General features: G+C 35.7%; 2 protein-coding genes across 5 annotated transcripts in view; one reads left to right on the top strand and one right to left on the bottom strand.

Moving 5' to 3' along the window:
• Positions 1 to 8,978, bottom strand: part of LOC122832335 (beta-galactosidase-1-like protein 2) — a 29,215-nt gene extending 20,237 nt beyond the window's left edge. Inside the window, exons 1-9 of one of the 3 annotated variants that reach the window (XR_006370834.1) lie at positions 8,476 to 8,978; positions 5,767 to 5,952; positions 5,459 to 5,527; positions 4,929 to 5,024; positions 4,151 to 4,259; positions 2,083 to 2,175; positions 1,891 to 1,972; positions 746 to 810; positions 184 to 268 (exon numbers count right to left, since the gene is read on the bottom strand). Coding sequence is in view for 2 of the 3 variants with exons in the window: in XM_044118971.1 (XP_043974906.1) it covers positions 184 to 268; positions 746 to 810; positions 1,891 to 1,972; positions 2,083 to 2,175; positions 4,151 to 4,259; positions 4,929 to 5,024; positions 5,459 to 5,527; positions 5,767 to 5,952; positions 8,476 to 8,579 (889 nt within the window). In the remaining variant the exon portion in view is untranslated. The remainder of the gene's footprint in view (positions 1 to 183; positions 269 to 745; positions 811 to 1,890; positions 1,973 to 2,082; positions 2,176 to 4,150; positions 4,260 to 4,928; positions 5,025 to 5,458; positions 5,528 to 5,766; positions 5,953 to 8,475) is intronic. The other 2 variants (XM_044118971.1, XM_044118970.1) reach the window with 2 other exon arrangements.
• On the top strand, positions 8,486 to 16,295 carry LOC122832336 (beta-galactosidase-1-like protein 2). Of its 2 annotated transcripts, XM_044118973.1 has the most exons (19): positions 8,486 to 8,590; positions 9,766 to 9,951; positions 10,695 to 10,759; positions 10,879 to 10,978; positions 11,080 to 11,188; positions 11,263 to 11,355; positions 11,439 to 11,520; positions 11,629 to 11,693; positions 12,178 to 12,262; positions 12,429 to 12,566; positions 12,648 to 12,728; positions 12,857 to 12,963; positions 13,862 to 14,008; positions 14,098 to 14,169; positions 14,457 to 14,535; positions 14,788 to 14,875; positions 15,071 to 15,185; positions 15,409 to 15,525; positions 15,695 to 16,295. In XM_044118973.1, the coding sequence occupies exons 2-19, from the start codon at positions 9,788 to 9,790 to the stop codon at positions 15,803 to 15,805; spliced, it is 1,818 nt and encodes a 605-aa protein (XP_043974908.1). In that variant the 5' UTR covers positions 8,486 to 8,590; positions 9,766 to 9,787; the 3' UTR covers positions 15,806 to 16,295. The 2 variants fall into 2 exon arrangements, with proteins under 2 accessions (XP_043974908.1, XP_043974907.1); XM_044118972.1 differs by lacking the exon at positions 8,486 to 8,590 and adding an exon at positions 9,509 to 9,621 and having other exon boundaries at positions 10,695 to 10,978; positions 15,695 to 16,291.
• Positions 16,296 to 16,746: the final 451 nt, after the last annotated feature.

Here is a 16,746-nt window from a genome sequence, read left to right on the forward strand (position 1 = left end):
GAGAAGAACAGCTCCACTCTTAACAAAGAATCCATCTCCCAAAGGCTTGCCTTTCTCTTGTCTGAATGGCCCTGCTAGCATCTGTGAGTGTCTCTCGACCGAAAAAAAAAAAACAAGAAAAAAAAAAAACCCACTTCTCATCCCATGTGTTAATTATTTCAGTGAAGCTAAAATAAGGCTTACCCTCAGCAGGGAACACATGATGAAGGCCTCCCCAGAGATCAAACCAGCCAGACCAGTACTCCATAACCATCTTAGGTTTCTGAGGCTAGAGGAAATAAAACGGATTAGAGCCAAGAAATATGGCAAAGGTTGGTAGGGCAACAAAGTGAACAAGGAAGCATGTCTGAATGACCTTTCTCTTTCCGAATGCTCTGGTACAACCTTTAAACAAATTGCCTTAATGTATTCTCTCGTGTTTCCAACTTTTCTGTTAAACAAAGGAAACCGCAACTGAAATTATTGCTTTGTAATGGAGACGTGTTAGGAATTAATCAGAATTTCTAAATGCTTATTTCAAAAGCACATCAGCAATAGAAAAAAAAATCAAATAGAAATAAAGAAGGACCAAGAAGCAGTAATATTCTATGAGATTTTCCTTTGTCTGTGATAAAACCCTTCATCATGTTATGTGATGTTTTGGTCTTTGATTTCACTCAAACAAATAAATTCCAAAATCTGCCAGAGTGAATGTTAGGGTAACATATCTAAATGCTCTGTTTCAGTTTGCACCAACAGGACTTACTTGAATTTCATCCAGATACTTGATCTCGTTTATGTCCAGTCTCTGGAAATTGATCGTTTCCAGTGCTTCAGAGGAAAAACAACATCAAAAACCAGAACTACTATTAGATTCATAAGCTGGCTATTGTCTTTATATTAAAACTCAACAACTGTTACATTTAAAATCTTAATGCAGCTTCATAATAAAATTTTATGAAATTTAATCAATTACTTGATTAAATTTCCATCATAACAATATAAGAGGAGTTAAGATCATTTTTACTGGCCATAGCTTTTCATCCCCTTTTCCACCCAACAGTAGTGTTTGGGGTAGAAAAGGAGAGTTATTTAACACTGATCATTGTTAGTGTTAAGTAACACTAACAATGGCTCCCACAAAGACTATGTGGGAGAACATAGACAAAGGCTATGTGCTCCCACCTCAGAGAATGTGGTATCTGCTCCACAACTGATGACTTAAAGTGATTATGTACTGTAAAGAAGATTGGCAGACAAAGAGTTCATAAAATTAGCAATCCCAATCCTATTTCAAGAGTTAGCTGGCCCTATCAAACATCAGAACTACAGTCAATAGATATATTGCTTATGATTACTTAACTCTATGAGTCACCAAAACGCTAATTTACAAAAAGAAAACAAGAGGTAAGCACATAAGTAACAATAAATGCTTTGTTTGTTTGTTTAGATGTTTAAAATGGAAGCAGGTTTGCGTTGAAATGATAATAGTGTGTATTGGTGGCATCAACTGACAAGGGGAATGAACTGATCCAGTCCCTTTTCACAAAAACGTCTAGAATGATGACAATGTGTAAAGACACATGGAGAACTACAAAGAAAACCTTTATAACAGTCATTAATGCATGGATATGAATAAGTGTGTGAAAGAAAAACAACTGCATTTAAAGCTTGTGTTTCTTTTAACTGAGCTTTCCTGACAGTGGGATGCAAAAAGAGCAACTTTCTGGTGCAACCCAGAAGCCTTTGTCGACAAATTGGTTCTGAGCTGCTGCTGCATGACACTGTGCTGCCCTTGGATCAAACCTCTTGCCACTGTGCAAGAAAACAACCCACACACCAACATCGTGTACGTCTATGTGTGTAAGACTGAGAGAGAGACCGTTGATCTGTTAGCCCATCTGACAATACCTCCTTTCACTCCTCCGAGCTTCAGACCGTCCTTGTTGTCAGAGGTCAGCAGCAGCTCTGTGATGCCTCTGGACAATAATGCCTAAATAGAGGAAGGATTAAAGAGACAGCCAAACAAAACAATGGATTCATTTCCTCAACAAAGTTTGAACAATTAAAACAAATCTGATTTATTTTAACAGTGTTTCTCACCTCCTTTATGAAAGGCATGTACTTGTCATCTTTAGCGTAGGAGCCATATTCGTTCTCAACTTGAACTGCTATGATTGGGCCACCCTGGGAGTACTGCATATGAATTTGCCAAATATAAACGAAACACATTAGAGGATTTGATGCCTGCTCTTGGACCAATCTTACCCCTGATACATATTTTTTTATTTTATTTTATTTTTTTCAAGTAACACCAAACAAAGGAAAAGAAGAAACAACCTAATTAGCCACCGAAAGAGTTTGTTTAAGCCATGTTCACACATGGACATATGGCCCAGATATGTGTTTACACTTATTCTTCAGAGGTTCAAACAAGAAACAAATGTCAGTACTACATATATTTACCTTCCCACCTCCACAGTACTCATTGAAAAAGCAGAAATAGAATGCTTTACTTTCTATTCTTATCTTGTTTTTCATTTAGATGTTGATGGATGGGCACAGAGCCCCGTTGGCCATTCTCAGATGAAGCAAACAAAACACTGTAATTTCCTCTGCATACTTTCCTGACCTGCCGTCTGTGCATTCTGCAAAGTCGACATTCTACTTTCCAATTGCAGGAAAACATAAAGGGCATATTTGAAATAGCAACTCAGGGGGAAAGCCTCAGTATGAGTTTGAAGACGTTCTCCTCTTAAGACAGAAAAAAAGGCATTTTATTAATGTCGGTGAGGAGAACAGGAAATGGGAACTGAAAACTGACAGAATTCTAAAAAAAATAGTTCCTGTTAAGATATCGCAGCAGGAAATAAACAAATAAATCATGATCCCAAGAAAGGGGAAGTGATCTGCGCAAAGTAAAAGTGCATATTTTATCCACTAAAAGGACCTTGTGAACCGTCTGAGTATTTCCAACTGAAGAGCTCAGGCATATTGGTGAGAATATTTTGTATATTCTTGCTTATATGTCAGTTCTTTAAATGGCCAAGTTCCCTAAAGGTGGCATAGCAGTAAACAAAAATATATACTTCATGTAGTTTTTAGATCAAATCTTGAGGCAATATACAGTTAAAATGAGGCTATTGAGGCTGCAGTAGGAATTGAAGAAGGCTTGGAATAATTTCAAAGATAAAAAGCCTTTGTTAAAGTGCCTGGTGTCGTGGTCAAGACATTTTGAATAATACCAGCTGCTTTTGTAAGAAAACTGAGAACAGTTCAACATTGGGTCTTTCAACAGCCAATCAGCACAGAAGGAGTACATCATACATAATCTGCCTCAATCCATGACTCTGGGTTTAGTCAAAAAAAGAAATCCATTATTTCTTAACTTAGTATGTTTTTGCTCACAGAATAAACTAAAAGTAGGCTTTTCAAAATTACTTAAATCAATAAAATTATTTTAAAGCTTTTTACACATGATTTCAGGGCTGCCAGTTAGTGTGAAAGGCGATCTTACACGAGCAATAGTATCAGTTAGACAGAAAACAACTTTCTTAGGTTGTTTTTCTTTTAATAGTTACCACCTTGTGATGCTATGAGAATCAGAGTTACTATGACTACAAATCCCAGTATATCAGAAGCAATTGTCATAAAATTGTTACCGTACTTTTTTAACTTCGTGAAGCCACTAGATGTCCTGCAAAGCTCAGACTAGCCTGTACACATAAAAGAACAAGTGGACGTTCAGTTTCAGCTTCCAGCTTTGGTTTATAATCTTTGCTTCGGGTTATTTACACACTCCACTTCCTGCTTATTAACAAAACTTTTTTTTTTTCTGACATGCATCTTTATGCTGTATATCTGAAAGACACTACAAGATATATCTAAATGTGAAAGTCATCTGTCATTTTGAGAAATCTGAACATTGTTTCATAAATCATCCCATTTATCCATCCACTGTCTACTTGACCTTGCAGGGTTGAAGTGGAGCAGCAACAGTTGAACTACATGATAATACATATTTGAAGGGATGAGAAACGCATTGGTTGACAGTTGAATATGTTTTTTTAATTGTTATCTAACAAACATATAGTCTCTGGTGGACTTCCAGCATTCCCACAGTCGTTAAGCAAGTGTTGAAAAATACTTGAATAAATTAAATAAAAAGTACCTGATATAGAGTAACTTTCTTTATGAGTTCATCAAAAAAGGAGTTGACTGCGTCTGTGAATCCTGAGTAGGTCGTTCTCACTTTCATATTTTGATCTCTTAGCAACCAACTGCAAAAAACAATCCACGTCAAATAAGTTCTTGACATACATGGACTTTCTTTGGATTTCAAACTGAAAATAAAAATGTAGTAACCTTGATACGAGGTCATGCTCTGCTGCTTGTGCTTTTAAACACCTCATAATAATGCTCATCAGCTAAGCAGACTCTCAAACTAACATTCCCACAGGCAAGAGCAGTCCAAAATACATTCCTTCAGTCTTGTTCAGTCAAAAATTACCCAATTATTGGTCTGAGCGCATTTTGATTACAGAAATAAATTAATTCATCCGTTAAGGGATAAGACCTGCCAGATTTAATTATTGCCTGATCCGGTATCACACTAAAAGTCATCAGTGGCTTTCAGCAGAGCAATAGAAGTGCTTCACTGAAACAGTGTTCATTTTACTGTCTTCTGTACCCCATATATTCAAATGTGGGTATGAGATTCCCTGTAAAGTGGGTCACTGAGAAAAATATTCTCAAATAGAAACACAACAGTTAAAATGCACACTTGCAATTCTTTTGCCTTTTTTACCCTGCAGTGAAGACACATCTGAGAATCTGATCACCTGAATGAAAAATACCTTTCCTGTCAAATTTTAGACGTTCAGAAGCAACTTTAGATTAATCGGTCACAGGACGTATAAACAAATTTATTGTAGTTTTTGTGTTTTTACCTAGGCAGTCCACCAAAATCCCATTCAGCACAGATGTATGGCCCAGGGCGCAAAATCACCCAGAGGCCCAAGCTGGCTGCAATGCGAAGGTAGGCTCTGAGAAAAGATGCAAAAATTAGAAAAATATTTTTGTCGGGAGGGACTATACATCTTCATATTCACAATGCTGTCAACAGTCAATAAAATGTGGAAAAGAATAATTGTTGTCAAATTAAGAAGAAGCTCATCTCCAACAGCAGATCATTTCTAAAATATTTCCCCCTTATTTTCCAATGAAATAAAGCTCTGAGACATTTGTTTCTATTAATACCTCAGCAACAATCAACACATTTCATTGATCAATGACCTCACAATCAGGAAAAACACAATCACTGACTCAAATGCAAAGTGCTTATTAGGGTAAATGTTTTCTTAGGAGTATCAATGCAATAGACAGGCAAACTTTTTTTTCAATACAATGGTGCCCCCTGCTGGACATTAGCTATACTTGCGTCAAACCTAGCTGAGCATTTTACTTCAGCAGTCCTTACTCTAAATCCAGATCATCCTGAAAGTCAAACACCCCTCGCTCTGGTTCATGCAGGTTCCATGGTACATAGCTGAGAAGACACAAAAAATAGTTATTTTTTTGTGTTTTAAGCATTTTTGTTTATAGTCAATTACAATGTTGCATTGCACTTTGTATTACAGCTGTTTACATGAGTGTGACTCCTGAGCTTGATCGGTTAGCTTTTATGTTCAGATTAAAACAGTGTTGTATTTTATCTGCCCTCCTGCTCTCTTGACCTTTGTGCTCCGACAAGTACTCAGTCATGACTGAGTTGCACAAGGCACTCACGTTGTAAGAGTGTTGATGCCGCAGGCTTTCATCTTCAGCAGTCGGTCCTCCCAGTAGGTCCTGGGGACACGGAAGTAATGGACAGAGCCTCCCAGGATGCGGAAGGGTTGTTTCTCCAAGCTGAACTGTGAAGAGTTGGTCCTCAGTCCTTCTACACGCTTCATTCTTGCTCTTTGTGAATGGTCTCTGAGGAGAGAAATAACATGACATAAGACAAAAAGATTTAGAACTACAAAAAAAAAAAATTAAACATTAGGTTATTTTTCTTGCTATTCTGATAATTTAGGTTCACCTGCTGCAATCTCTCCTCCACCGTATCACTAAGTTCAAATGTTTGTGTGTGCTTGTGCATTATCTTGGGGTTTATTATAGGTTTTATCTATAAATCATTAAGGGAAGGCCACTACCATGTGGTGATAAAAGGTCTTCAAGTGAACAGTACCTAGGGAATCAGTATCAATAAAATATTCAGACAATTTTGACATATTCTTGTAACACACTTTTTGTTTTTGGGGGGTTTTTTGCATGAGATTACATGAGATCACATGCAATCAATGGTGGTCCAAGATTTTACAGAGCCCTGCAAAGGTATTTTCTTCAGATCCCTACTTCCAGAAAAGACTAGCACAAAAATCCACTGTACTTAGTGGATGATAAAGTTTAATTGAATTCAGTAAAAAAAAAATAATAATAAAAAAAACATTAAATAAACCCATAAGTACATAACATAATGATTCCCTCAATGTGATAAACCTTGCTAAAACAAACACACACACACACAAAAAACACGGTATCACTGAATTACTGTATAACAAAAAGATTTGTTAAGTCTTTTGGATGCACCTTGTGCCAAATGCAAATAAGCTAACTAGATCTCTTTCTGTTAAAGTGGGAGATCAGGTGTAACATGGTGAAATAAAACTCACCTTTGAAATTTAACACTAACAGATAAGGAACTGAAACATAATAAAGTTCACAGACGACAAAGCTGATCTCTTTGAGACTAAAGCAGGACCTTCATGAAAAGGGACAGTAATTCAGGGGAAATGAGTGAAAAAAATCCTACAATCCCAACACAATGTGGTCAGCTCTCAGGTCATCAACGCTTCGGCTTATTTAAAAATTTGACTATGCTATTACCCACTGTTTTCTGGCTGAGTGAAGTCAAAATTGCCAAAACGTCAAGGTGCATTTACCTGCACTTTGTAAACCACTTAACATGCGCTGACATAGTCAAATCACGTTGGTAGGAGCAAGCTTTAAACAATTTCACTGGTTTATTTTGATTTTTAATAATACCAAAATCTCATTAAACTTTTATCAGTTCTACTGTTCAGAATGATAGAAAATAATAAATTCAAATTGTTATCAAAAACTTCAAAGTAATCCTAATGTACATGTTCTAACATGTCTGTGACAATTTGCAACAGGTTGCATCTGTAAATGTGATCAAATGTTAAATGAAGTTTTAGTCATATTTTATTATTGACTTAAACCAAAATACAACACTACCGTAATCAGTCTTGAAAATAATCAGATAGTTTGAAATTCCTTCTTCTTTTTCTCCTGTTTGCTTCTCTTCTGAATCCACGGTGTCTCCGTTTCAACTCATTTGAGGTTTTGGGGTGGGGGGCAGTTCAAGTATTTAATTTTTTTTAAATTAGATAAACTGCATATATCTCAGGGTCAAGTCGCCTCTTTGCCAATCCATACCCCCATTTTGTATCTAAGAATTGACATTTTTTCTTTTATCTGTAGACTGTCATAAAATATTGTGAACTTTTATTAAAACCAAAGTATCTTAGTGACTTACTGCTGTTTATTAGTTAGTAATAACTAATAAACAGCAGTTATCTGCTTTTCCTTGCAATACACTAAGAGAAACATAAAGAAAATTATTATTTAAATGATGGCTGTCTAAGTAGGTGCAGAGTGCCCCCTGACTCAAACCCCAATATATCTGCAGCAAAATTAGCAACGTTGTAGAAGTATGAGATGATACAGGGTCAAGATGACCTATTACAACCAGACTGACCCCAAGAACTGTAATTTCAGATTTTTTTTTTTGACAAAAATTTTATTTCATTATTTTATGACATTTTAGTTAGTAGCCAGTCTTTCAGTCAGATTTAATAGCAAAATATGTACAGCAGTAAACAGTCACAGATACTGTCTGGAATAACAAGACAGTGTTGAAGTTTACAAATCACAATTTGTAACAACTGCAGTCTTGTTCAGCAACTTGTTATGCAACATTTTCCAAGTGGTTTTGCTGTTGGCTACTAGATATATTTATGGAATATTTTCCTGTTTGAGTCACAACGGTTCTGCTATCAAAACAGTATTGGAATTTTCAGATAATTTCATTATGTTATGGTAATTAATTTAAAACAAGTTACCAGGGCAGAACTGAATGGTGTTCAGCCACACTTTATCTCTGAGGGAAAACAAACATACGAAAAAAACAAAAATCAAAAGGTGTCACAGATGTTCGTTAGAATGTGCAGAATCAGACTGTGTTGACATTTTGGACAACTTGATTATTATTATTATTTTTTTCAATTTCAATGTGGACATAGTAGGTTACATTTTGTAATCTGTAGATTGTAGAAAAAAATGACCCAGCGCACATGGACTGACTCCATGAAGTGGGCGGGGTTCTGCAACAAAACATACCTTCAAATGTGAACTTTAGAGAAGCTTCCTTACCTTGTAATTTGATAAGCAACTATTGCCAAAGCACCTATGCAAAGCAGGAGAAAATATCGTTGCTTTAAGGACAGACGAAAACCTAGGATCGACGAGATTTCCATGGACTAAAAAAGTAGGACAACTGTTTCCTGAGTGCTTGCAGAGTGTCAGAGCGCGTATCTGAGCGCTCCAGTCCTCTTCACAAAACTGGACACGCTTTACACAACGTCATAACACTCTTTAAAAGAGCTGTAGACATAAATTTGAGCTAACACTCAACGCTAGGTCTAATTATACCGAGTTGTTACAAAATGCGACATTGTTGCTCTATTATAATTCTATTTTTTTTATTTTTTACCAACAATGAAAGGAGGTTAAGAAAGAGAAGTTTTGGTTCCGCTTGGTCAGAAATAACCAGCGTAACACATACGGTTCCTCAAGCGTAGCTGTGTTTAGGGACTGTCACAAAATTAAACTGATGTTGATAAAACGAATGAGATATGGAAGCTTTCATAATAAAGTGTTCGGTGGTAAAACAAAAAAACAAACAAAAAAAAAAAGTTTAAGTACCTAAATTTATAACAATTCTGTTAGATTATTGTAGCCCCACTCACTATAACCTCAAAACATTGCTTTCTTCAATGTTTTGAGGTTCAGTATACATCACCCCAAATAAATCATGCCAAAAGTGGACTGTCATATAGCACTGGCAAGACAACAAAATACAAAGTTAAACTAAACAATGTATATATATATATATATATATATATATATATATATATATATATATATATATATATATATATATATATATATATATATATATATATATATATATATATATATATATATATATATATATATATATATATATATATATATATATATATATATATATATATATATATATATGGCACTTGAACAATGCTTTACGCTTCTGACAGAGAAAGAGAAAAAAGAGAGAGGGAGAGGAGAAAAAGAGGGAGAGCATTATGACACTGTTGTTATCCAACAACAATAGTTAGCCTTATCCACAGTGTTGTGTTCGAGGCCTCCTAGCACCATTTGACCCTCAGATGCTCCCTGATCAGGCTCACAGTGGTTTGGATGCAATCTGGATTTCCTCTAACATTTCAACATTTTGGATACTAAAACTAAGGCTTGGTAAGGCTATCCAAACACCAATATTTCTCTTCAAAAGTCAGATTATTTCAGTGACTTTATGTTAAACATTCTGAAATGCTTGTGTGCTGTGCTAAGTTTGGTCTTAGCTTATGAGACCTGCTATTTCTGATTTTGTTCCATAAGATCTCATATTTAAGTGAGGACAATGAACACTTTGGAGGGGCTGAGGGCCGACTCCTCTCAGTTCACTCTGAGGGGGGAGCCCTTCCGCATCCTGGGAGGCTCCATTCATTACTTCCGTGTGCCCAGACCGTACTGGAAGGATAGACTGCTGAAGATGAAGGCCTGTGGTCTCAATACTCTTACAACGTGTGTATATCTGTAAAAACAGATGCAAATGGATGAAATGTCTAACTGCTCTTTTTTCGTCATACACTGAAACTATGTAGTGCTAATTAGTTGTTTGTATACAGACATATTCAATAAATTAGGATATAACTGAAAATACATTTACTGCTTGTATATAATTACACACAAGCTATTGTTAATTATAGTGATTTTCAGCTTTCAGCTAATGAAAACAGGATATCGTATATAAGATTGGAATATTACATCAGAGCAAAAAAAAAATACAAACATTATAAATCCAGAAATGTAGGCTAAATGAAAATGTTTGACAACTGCTTAAAGGTTGATATTTTTAAAAGGTACTTTTAATCTGGCAAAGGAGCCTCATTACAACACATATCCTAATTTATTGAATTTGAATATGAACAGTCATCAAAATAAAATGAGTATGTGGCACCTGCTTCTAATCAACATCTTTAGAGATTACTGAAATTTGCAGATGCCCACATGGAAAAGCCTAAGCCAGTGGAAAAAACACTTTAGAGCTAGACAGAGCAAAATGGGGTGTAAATATTTCCACAACTTGTGGGCCAGCTCTGGTTTTCAGATGTCATTGTATTTGGTATAGCCATTTGACCCTGAAATAAAAGAATGGTATTTCAACTTTTGATCAGCAATGTTGGATATATTAGAATTTGTTTAACTGGCTGGATTGTGTTGTCATTTAACATCAGTGAAGCCATTTCCTTTTATCTATTTTTCAGATATGTGCCATGGAACCTGCATGAGCCTGAAAGAGGGACATTTAACTTTCAAGATCAGCTAGATCTCAGGAAAGGCTCTGCATATTCATGTTGTTTATTTTTATTTTTATTTTTTTTCTGGAATACAGCAAAAGGCTTTCTGAGTTATTAGTTTTGAACATAACAGAACATTTCTGTGTCTCTTTCAGGGCCTATATCAGCTTGGCAGCAGAGACAGGTTTCTGGGTGATTCTACGGCCAGGACCTTACATCTGTGCTGAATGGGACTTGGGTGGCTTGCCAAGGTGATGTCACATTTCTATTTTGTTTGCTATATCAATGTCTAATTAACATTGTTTTTTCTTTTTGTTGCTGTTGTTATTGTTGGGGGGTGGGGGAATCCCAGCTGGTTGCTACAAGATAAAGACATTCAGTTGAGAACAACTTACCCCGGATTTGTAAATGCTGTCAACTTGTACTTTGACAAACTTGTCTCAGTTGTCCAACCTCTGATGGTAAGTGCACTTTTTAATAAGTTTTATGGTAAAGAATAGCCAAATTTTTTACTAATTTATAATATGTGTCTTAGTTTGAGAATGGAGGACCAATCATTGCTCTCCAATTAGAGAACGAATATGGATCATATGCTAAGGACGATGAGTATATGCCTTTTATAAAGAATGTGAGTTAATTACAGGCTTTTTTGTTAGCACTCTTCTTTTATTCCATTTGTTAAATGCGCATTCTCTACCTTCTTTCATATAGTGTCTCCAGTCCAGAGGGGTCAATGAGCTCCTGCTAACATCTGACAACTGGGAAGGTTTGAGATACAGAAGTATGGAGGGAGGTAACTATATGACTTATGACGAAACCTAAAGTGTATCTCAGGAATCTTTTTGGTTCTACGTTTGTGTCTTAATGTCATCTAAAAAGTTTGTGAATTTGATTGTTTCAGTTCTAAAAACAATAAATCTTCAGAGATTGTCATTTGGAGCCATTCAGCACTTAGCATGCATGCAGGTAAGTAGTGATGATGGATGATTTAATATTGTTCTTGCATACATCACACCATCTTGGACAAATTTGCTTGCAGCCTTTTATTACGTTTCTCTGTTATTCCATTAGTACAATCTCACATGGAAAATGAAAAATGTAAAAAAAGAAAAGAAAAAAAAGAAGACTGAAAAAAAACTTTAAGAATATTTAGCCATTTGTTGGAAAAAATTAAAAGTTAAGAAACATATTTTTCATATTATCACTGGTGGCACAATTGTTGATATATTCTAAATTAGTACAATGCTTCTATTTTAACTGTATACTTTTAAAAGTTGATCTAAGCTTCTAGGAATTCAATATGTATTTAGCCTACATCAGGGTATTTTTAAACATCGTTCCCAACATTTGTGTGTGTATGTTGTGAATCAACAAACATTTCCGTTGTACAGGTTAGTCAACGTTTGATGGGATTACTAACATTATGTTTACACACATGTATTCCTTCTAGCCCCAGAAACCTTTAATGGTGATGGAATATTGGTCTGGGTGGTTTGATGTCTGGGGAGAACATCATCATGTGTTCCATGCAGAAGGTATTGCCCTTGTTTTTCTGAGCTGTTCTTGTTTCCACTCATGTTTTTTGAGCATGCTCAGAGTGTATACTTCACCTAACAATTATTCTTGCTTTTTGCATGATTAAATTTTTTTTATCTAAACTTGTCAAGAATACAATGAATACTGCATGTGCTGCCCTAACAGACATGCTCGGCGTGGTGTCAGAAATTCTGGAGAGAGGCGTTTCCATTAACCTTTACATGTTTCACGGTGGGACCAACTTTGGCTTCATGAATGGAGCAATGGACTTTGGCACCTACAAACCCCAGGTCACAAGTTATGGTAGGCAGGTGACATTAGAGTGCCAAAATCAAATACATTTCACAACATTTCATACTGGGTTTGTAATCTGTTTCTTGGCAGATTACGATGCTCCGCTATCTGAAGCTGGAGATTGCACTACTAAATATGAAATTCTGAGGGATTTATTCAGCCGGTATAACTGTAAGCTCTTCAACATCTCATTTAAACAACCACCAAATATCATATGAAATAAACAAATTGCAATCGATTTCTTGTACTCGTTAGGCATGATTAGCTTCCACTAAATATTTTGCCTGCTTGTCTTCTAGTGAAGCCTCTTCCTGAAGTGCCTTCTCCTCAGGAGAGGAAAGCTTATGAGCCAGTATATACCCAGTTGTACCTTTCTCTGTGGGATGCCGTACAGTTCATAGATAAGGTAAGCACCTGTCTGGTGTGACAGCTAGAAAAATAAACAAAAAATGCCCAATTATCTGATTCAAATACTTCATTTATTAAGGCAGCTAATCCTATAGCTAACTATTAATTATGGAATATTTGTGAACAAACAGTGAGAAACAGGGTAAAGGTCTGGAAAAGTTAAAAGTAAGGTTAGATTATAAAACAATATATTACATCCTTGAAAATTTACTGAAGATCATCCAAAGAGAATACAGGTACTGAACAACTGCAATTGTACCAACCATTGTATCCATCTGAACCAAAAGTCAGGCAAGGAGAGCATTTGTATTAGAAGCAGACAAGACAGCAATTGTGACTGTAGGGAGCTGAATCTGGCCTCTAATAACTGCATGAAGAAATTGTCTGTTCAGAGAAAGTCACAGTAACTAAAAATACAGTGGTTTGAATCAAATCCAATTTATGTGTTAGAATGGCCCAGTCGAGCCTCAGAATATATCCAACAGATTTTCTGTTTTTGATAAAACTTGACAATTGCTCTTCATAAATGCTGTTGAACCAATCTTAAGCTGCAAAGATGAACAGGAAGAGAACTTAGTCTCTACGTGTTCAAAGTAGGCAGACATACCCTAAAAGATTTCCAGCTGTAATTGTGGCAGAAGGCGATAAAAAGTATCATCCAATAGTTTTCATTTCATAATTGTAAGACATTTTCAAAACGATATTCCTTTCAGTTCACACACTTCTTTGTATTGCTCTATCACATAGAATCACAATAAATTCCCCCCTGTGAATGTAGCAGAATCAAATTTGTGAAGGTGTAAGAGTTTTAAAAGACACTATGTCTTGTACCAATAGTAACACACAATGTCTTTTAAATTCCCAAATCTATTATGTTTGACTATTTACCCATCTAGCCATACCGGTCAGAGAGGCCAATTAACATGGAGAATCTCCCAGTCAACAACAACAATGGTCAGTCATATGGTTATACACTGTATGAAACCACCATCAGCAATGGAGGAGCATTAAACTCTGGGAACAACATCAGAGACAGAGCACTGGTGAGAACAGTGACCAAAAGACCAACATAATGTTTTGACGTACTGCAAATTGATTTTGTATGAGTCATATCCTGGATGATGTTCTCCAGGTGTTCTTGGATCGAGAATATGTAGGATGTTTGGACTACAAGACTCATGAAGTCATCTTGCCTGATGCCAAGGTATTATTTATTACGTTTTATGTGAACATGGAATTACTTGTTATAGACTGGTTGAACAAAAACTTTATAAGTAGAAGTTCTGAACATTGTGGTGATTCTATTCTAAGCTTCATCAAACAACATAAAATTTAGTTGTTTTTTTTGTTAAATTGTGTATTTTTTCGAACAAAACTTTTAAACTTTCTGGTTTCTCATACAGTTCACTTCACTGTCAAATAACTTTCTTAACTGTATTATTCATTAATAATCCTTACCAGAAATTATACTGATTTGTGTGTGCGTCACAGAGAGAGAGGACCTTGGCTGTACTTGTTGAAAACTGTGGAAGAGTGAATTATGGCAAAGCTCTTGATAACCAGCGCAAAGGTATTTATGGATCACTTTCATTTACTGCTTATTACCTTTCTATTATTATATACTCAAAACCATGTTTTAGCCATTTTGGAATCATTTTCACAGCTAGGTTTCCAGTTTTACAAATTAAGAGTTGTTTTTCTGGTATTCTACATAAAACATAGCACAAGAACATTTTTCTAGTTCACACACTTTATCTGTGTATTGTTTTAGTGTTCACCCTACTCTGAATGACATGGGTTTGTCTTGTAAACATGGTTACAGGTATTGTGGGAGACATTGTGCTTAATCATACTCCACTAAGAGGATTCACCACCTTCTGTTTTGATCTAAAGCCAAGCTTTATAAAAAGGTATGGCTTTTGTGGATTTTCAAATTTATTTGAATCTGTTCATGACATCATGTTTGTATAAAATATTTGACCTTGATTATATCAGTCTGTTATGCTAATAGTTTGTGTGCTGGATTAAGCATCTGCATCAATCGGAATTAATTGACTTTTATTCACAATCCAAATGCATTGCATCCCTCTTGTGTTTCTTTTTAGGTTGTCAAGTTCAGATCAGTGGAAAACCGACTTCAAGTCAGTGCCAGTCCCAGGATTTTTACAGGCCAAGCTCGTTTTGGATGGTCCTCCAAAAGACACCTTCATCAAGCTTCCTGTGAATATGACAATTTATTAATTTGCGTGGAAATCTAATTGCATTTAAAAGAATAAGCAAATGTACTCTTTGTGATAACCTTTGTTCAATGAACAAATCAAGCCAGAATCAAACAATTTTTAATTTCTGTTCCAAAAGAGCTGGGATTCCAAGACATATTTGTTGCTTGCATTTGGAATTTCTTTGGAATAAAGAGCCTGTGTTGATATATGTGTATCCACAGAACTGGGGTAAAGGAGTAGTGTTTGTCAATGGTCAGAACCTTGGTCGTTACTGGTTCATTGGTCCCCAGCATTTCCTCTATCTCCCAGGACCTTGGCTCAGAAGTGGAGACAACCAGGTACAATGTTCAACTTGAAACTATTGCTCAATTTATCTATTGTTATCTTCAGAAGAAGAAAAGGAATTTGACTTTTGCTCTCTATAACAGTTTTCTTTCTTCCTTTCTCTGTGTGTTTCTGTGTGTGTAAGCGGGGTTAAATTATATGTATGTATCTGCTTTCTTTCAGATCATTATTTTTGAAGAAGAAAAAGTTGATGGAAAAATTATGTTTTCTGAAAACCCTGAATATGGAAAAACTATTGATGTCTACAAACTTCCCTTTTGCAGTCTGCTGTAAACATTGTACACACACACTGAGGAATTATTTATTGTTACTGAAAATGAGTATGAATGATATAAACCAGTTAACACAGTAGGGTTGTTTGTAATTGCCTGTTGTAGCAGTTTAACATCATTTATTCAGAGCTTAATGTTCTTGCTATTGATAAATTTAATTTCATAACCTGCATTGCTTTGCATTATTATAAAGACTGATGAGTGGAGTATTTTTTAAACAAATGTACACTGACAATACAACACAACTTAATAATAAAGCGTCCACCACTCTGATGATAATTTCCAGTCCAGGTAATAGCTTCTTATGGCTTTTGTGAAAGCTTTCGCCAGACGTTTTCAGATGTTTAATAAAGCCATGCCAGACTTTTACACAAGCTGCTTCCACATGTTTTATTGTAGCCAAATCTTCCTAAATCCCATGCAGTGTTTTCATGTACGACACAAATATTTTGCTGTAGCTCATAAAATATAGATACACAACAAATCGATCAGTTTGTTGTCTTATGTGACGTTTTGCGAAGCAAAATTTTGATTTTACAAAATAGTCATTCAAATCAAATCAGCAAAATGCATAAAAGACTTGATAATGGCAAGTCGTGTTACTGTGAAAGGTTACGTCTAAAGTGAATTTGATTGAATAGTCCGAATAGTCTGGCTAGAAGCTTGTATTTTAGCATGAACTTTACTCTAAATAGACATGGATGTGAAAAGTACGAAGCAATACGGTTTCAGAGAGCAGGGAAATCGTCTATTCCTTGGATGTGTAGAAATTGCCCCGCCCACGCTCTAACGACAGACTCACAGGAAGCTGTGAGAGTAAACGGAAAACGAATATTGACTTTCACAGTAAAGTTGGTGTCTTTGTCATGCTATTTATAATAAAACAAAGTACGGATATCATCACAATAAAATGTAAACGTTTTAAAAGTAAGATCAAAATGA

This window comes from Gambusia affinis, linkage group LG06 (assembly GCF_019740435.1).
Source record: "Gambusia affinis linkage group LG06, SWU_Gaff_1.0, whole genome shotgun sequence".
Taxonomy (NCBI): Eukaryota; Metazoa; Chordata; class Actinopteri; order Cyprinodontiformes; family Poeciliidae; genus Gambusia; species Gambusia affinis.